The 5,720-nt window shown below is 33.2% G+C and overlaps 1 protein-coding gene across 1 annotated transcript; it reads left to right on the top strand.

Annotated features, from left to right (window-relative positions):
• The first annotated feature begins 852 nt into the window (after positions 1–852).
• FAM46D (family with sequence similarity 46 member D) lies at positions 853–2,028 on the top strand. Its single transcript, XM_006082965.3, has one exon. It carries the CDS (start codon positions 853–855, stop codon positions 2,026–2,028), a length of 1,176 nt encoding a protein of 391 aa, XP_006083027.1.
• Positions 2,029–5,720: the final 3,692 nt, after the last annotated feature.

Here is a 5,720-nt window from a genome sequence, read left to right as displayed (position 1 = left end):
CAGCTGCCACTCCCTGGCAGACAGCACCCCACTGCTTTTCACAGCTTGATGTTATGTGGATACCTTCCTCAGTTTGGTGCTCTCTGCTGGGGAGCCCAGCTCCGGGATTAGATCCCAGAATTCTCAGTGGCACCTCCCCCCCTCCACCACCGGCTGAGATATCTCTCTGGGACTTCAGTTCCCCTCTGTGGGTCACATTTCTGCCCCTCCTACCAGTCTCTGTGCTGGCTCCACCTTCGGTCCTTGGGTATCGGGGTTCTCTCCTGTGAGATTTCCATTGATTATTCAGGAAGCCTTCTCGTATTTCAGTTGTAATTCCAGCTTGTTCCTGGGAGCACTTTCATGCAGCATCCTCCTACTCTGCCGCCATTTTTAATCTCTCTATATATTGCTTTTAAACATAATTTCATCATTATGCTATTCTGTCAGATATGCTATCTTGATCTCACTTTAAATTCATGACAGTTAACCTCAGTGATGTATTATGATTATCTTATGAACAAAATTTATAACACCAAACAAACACAATCATAATATTTACATGAATAAATAATGAGAAAGGCCATCATTTTACATAAAAATAATTATAATTCTAACAAATCTCTGAGAGTGCCTGTTTGCATGCAGTAATGGTTCTAACAATTTTGGCATAATCAAAATAGCTTTATTTCCTGTATAGATTTAATTGCAATTAGATACATTGATAATTACTTCCTAGTTTTAATGTTATTTATTTTGAGGGCAAGTCAATTTTTAACTTTTTCAAACGCTTTGGGTATAACACTGCTATCAAGATGCTAACATTTCTCCTCAATATTTTGCTTGCTTTCTAGTTGACCTACTGACTTCAAAATGTCTGAAATTGGATTCAGTAATCTGACATGGGATCAAGTTATAATACTGGATCAAGTGTTAGGTGAAGTAATTCCAATTCATGGAAGGGGGAATTTCCCCACATTGGAGGTAAAACCAAAACATATCATAAATGTTGTCAAAGATCAACTGATAGAGCAAGGAATTATTGTTAAAGATACCCGGTTGAACGGTTCCATTGCAAGTTACATACTTGCAAGCCACAATGGAATCATCTATAAGGATCTGGATGTTACTTTTCGTGTTGAACTACCAAATGATAAAAAATTTCAGATTGTTAAGGATGTAGTTCTAGGTTGTCTACTTGATTTTTTACCAAAAGGTGTAAAAAAGGAAAATATTACTCTACAGATCATGAAAGAGGCATATGTGCAGAAGATGGTCAAAATTTGCAATAAGCACGATCGATGGAGTCTCATCTCTCTTTCAAACAACACTGGGAAGAATGTAGAGCTAAAATTTGTGAATTCACTCAAACGGCAGTTTGAATTTAGTGTAGATTCTTTTCAAATCTGTTTGGATAACATGTTAGAATTCTACAATGTCAAAAATGCTAAGTTAACCCAAGAGTCATATCCTGTTGTGGTAGTTGAAAGCCTATATGGAAACTTTCAAGAAGCAATGATGCATTTACAATACAAGCTTATATCTACCAGAAAACCTGAAGAGATTAGAGGTGGTGGCCTTCTGAAGTACAGCAACTTGCTGGTTCGAAACTTTAAGCCAGTTTGTGAAGCAGAAATCAAGACTCTTGAACGTTACATGTGCTCTAGATTTTTCATTGATTTTCCTGGTGTAGGAGAACAGAAAAAGAAGATTGAATCATACCTACGCAACCATTTCATAGGTGAAGAAAAAAGCAAGTATAACTATCTTATGACCTTGCGTGGAATTGTGGATGAAAGCACCGTTTGCCTCATGCGTCATGAAAGAAGACAGACAATCGATATGATTACCAATATGGCTTTAAAAGTACTAGGAGAACACAATATTCTACCCAATACAGAAAATGTAACTTGCTTTTATCAACCTGCTCCATACTTTTTTCCTAGGAGAGGGTATCCTTCTTTTTATATAGTACCTGGACCACCAGCACCTATTTTCTTTCGGCCATTCCTACCAGGGCACCCTAATGTGCCAAATGGTATGGTTTAAAAAGCACACATGCAACAGAAACTTGCTTTAATTAAACACCTCTTAAAAGCAAGTTTACAAATTCCATAAAATTTAAGATCTATTATTATTTGTATGGAGTTACCAACTATTTTTCATTGATTATAACATCATAGTAAATAAAATATCATCTGTGAACTGACCACTTCAAATTATTTTCAAAGATTATTAGCTATAATACCTTTCAAATTTTGTGGACCACTTAAAATTATTTTCAAATCTTACCACTTAATGACTTTCAGATTTGCTGTGATAAATATATTAGAGATGCCTGCATTCTGATTAAAGTATAAAAGAACAGACTCGTGATTTCAATCCAGAGATAAGACAAATGCCAACATTCAGTCAATTCCTTTATGTTCGCTTCATTGGTAGCTGAAAACCTATATGGAAACTTTCAAGAAGCAATGATACATTTACAATACAAGCTTATACCTACCAGAAAACCTGAAGAGATTAGAGGTGGTGGCCTTTTTTCTAGTTGAATACTGTCAATGAATTTTCAATACTTAACAGAAATGACTCAGTTCAAAGACAATTGATGTAGAAGACATTAGAACCCCAGACTTTGCAACCATTTATTTTATTTTTCAATTAAATTGGGTTAGATACAAATTCCTACTATAGTTTGAAGGGACACTGAAAATATGATACTGGAAAATACTGGGCATTAGTTATTTATCAACTAAGTTAATTTAATTTGTAGATTTGCAGAATAATATCATCTGGCTGTACAACCAATACTGTGACCAGTTACATAAGTTTCTTCATTTTTCTCCCAAAGAAGTTGAAAAGAATGAGAATTATCAACTCTGAATATGAAAGTTTATCATCATCTATTAAAAAGAGACTTTAAATGGCTAACAGCAAAAAAAGTAAGCAGAGGTTTTTAGTTATGGCATTTATCATTTTTCATTATCTACCTGAGAAGCATGTTAATATATCTGGAGACATTCAGTGTTAATAAGTGAAATATTAACTAAATGAAGCATTTTCTTTTTATTTTGCCATTACCAAAAATCAGGTACTAACATGCCATTCAAGTGCCTCCTCTGTGAATTTTTCCATAACACTAATTTACTCAGCAATTGCATATATTTATCCAGTATCTAAATATCAACTCAGTACATCAAATATATTGCTATCAAATCTACCAGTGGAAGTAAAACAGTGTTTTCTTTGTATAATGAAGAAAATTACAAATATTATTTGCTATGACGTAATGAATATAGATAAGGCCATCAGAAAACTTCAATATTTTTACTTACTTCTGATTTAAGAATTTCCGTGTCAGTTTTCATTAACCATTCCAAGTTTTTCCATCACAGCATGATGCAGCAGGCATATTCTGAGTTTGTCATTTACAGACTGTGCTTAATCTGTCTTCTCTGTATCATAGTATTGGACACAAGAAGTACACCAAATATGGCATTTTCAAATAACTAATGTTTTTCAGATGTTTTGTACTACAGCACCACTGGGTATCAATATATTTCTAAAGAACCATATTTTAAAATGTGTGTATATACACACATATAAATATATACAAATATTAGTCACACAATGCTGAGGCTGTATAACATGGGTTCATCTCCTTGCTTGGGACAAATAATTAATAAATGCTTCATTAAAGAGAAAATTTTGTAATCTATTGACAGAATATATCGGCTAAAAATGAGTGATCTTTCTGCCCTAAGTGTTCAGTTTGTGAGAGTGCATGTACTTAAAACTGAAGGAGTATATGCTATATTAACAGAATGAAAAAAGTACCAAAAGATATAGGGAAAGTATTTAAGAATAAAAGGACTATTTTAGTGATGAATTATAGGTAAAGGTTCAATATTTTCCATAGTAGCATTTTATGCTGAATAGGACAATTCTGAAGCTTTTGGGAATATCTTATCCCCCATGTGCACACTTAGCTTCCTTTGGTCCGATTGAAAAATTTTAAAGCTTTTTTAAAAATTTCATTTTATTTTATGTTTTTCCATCGCCATTTATCCCCCCTATACCATACTCTTCCACCTCCACTCACCACCACCTGACAATCACCACACTGTTGTCCATGGTCTTATTGAGAATTTGAACTTCTTCCCTAAAAAGCAAATTCTTTATCGTATCCTCCTAAAGCTTTAAATCCTGCTGGGAGGATGGCCTGCTTCCTTGTAAAATTTTATGCATGTGTTTCCATTATAGTAAAAAAAAAAAAAAGCTTGCAATTGGCATGTAAGATTTCTCAAGAGAGACAATCCAAACCTGTTGAATGGGAATGATATTACTAAAGAGGAAACTATAGTTTTATCTCCAGGCTTTTTTTATATATAGATAATATCACTAAGCTAGGCTATCCTTTGCTCTCAATCAAGCAGGAGGACAACATAAAAATGAAACTTTTATATATAAAATGTGGTTACATTCCCAAATTGAAAAATAATCACTTCTAATATATTTTTAATAAAAATTGGTATTAGATAGCTATTAAAATTTAAAATTTCTGTTTTAAAATTTTTCTTTTATAAATGTTCACCTCCCTCCAGTAGTATTTGTCAACCCAAACATATATTAGTGGATATTTGAATAAAGAGGATTGAAAGAGATGTTCTTTAAGCCTTACATGTGACCTCTTTGAACAAAATGATTTTTACATAAATTATTTTATGGTTTTGGGAGTTTTGTTAAAGTAGCTTTGACACACAGTACTAAATGCTTTAGAAAAGCAATAGTTGTTTTGGCAGTGAACTCAAAATCTCTTATTGCATCTCCTATAGTTTTATTAGCAGGTAAAATGCTTTCAGATAGTGTCAGCTAGTAAAAAAATTATAACAGTTTTTAAGGTTAAAAATATACTTCTTTTAAAAGCACTTAAATATATCTTTAACATGAAAGGCATCATCTTCTAGGTAAAGAGTATATAGCCTGAAACAGAAACCATGCCATAGAGGCTATCTGCTTTAGAAATGTAGAGGACCATATTTCATATGCTGTCAAGAGATTTATATGAAACTCAGTGCCTGTTTACTAAGTCAAGGAGTGTACCTCTGTAAAAGGGACATACAAATTGTAATCCTGACAGTTTACAAAAAGGGGGCAGGTAATTAATTTTACTGAAAAGCAAGTTTTTATTTCCTCATTTATTTCTTCTACCTTTTTCTTGTTTGCTAAAATGATACCTCTCTGCTCACAGTGATCAGAGGCAAGAAAGAAATGAAGTCTAGAGACAAAGTTACTATGGCTTATATTACCAAAAGATAAAATGACACTTTTCCAAGTTTAGTTTCTAGTGAAGGGAGAGTCTGGAAATATCAGAACTATTGACTCATATAGAATTGTGATCATAGATTGCCCCATTCTAGAGAATAAAGCTTCCATGTATGCATGTGGATAATCCAATTTTAGGATCTCTGATGTTTTCAGGGTTTCTCTTAACTAGGGCACACCAACAACACTTTAATTCAAAGGCCATGATTCTGGAGATAAACATTAACTTTTCAGTTTTTTAAGAACCCTGAAATTCTAGTCAACTAAATGTAAAATTATTTACATGGCTTACTGTATCACTCAGAGTTCAGACTAGTGTAAACTATAAGCTAACTTGTTTTAGTAAGAAATAGATCATTTTTAAGCATTGTTATGTGCTTTTGCATAATTCTTGGAAATTTTTAAAAGTTAAATAA

The sequence above is a fragment of the Myotis lucifugus genome, unplaced genomic scaffold (assembly GCF_000147115.1).
Source record: "Myotis lucifugus unplaced genomic scaffold, Myoluc2.0 scaffold_4, whole genome shotgun sequence".
NCBI classification, from domain to species: domain Eukaryota; kingdom Metazoa; phylum Chordata; class Mammalia; order Chiroptera; family Vespertilionidae; genus Myotis; species Myotis lucifugus.
The sequence above is the reverse complement of the archived record's forward strand: the minus strand, read 5'-3'. Positions and strand labels throughout refer to the sequence as shown.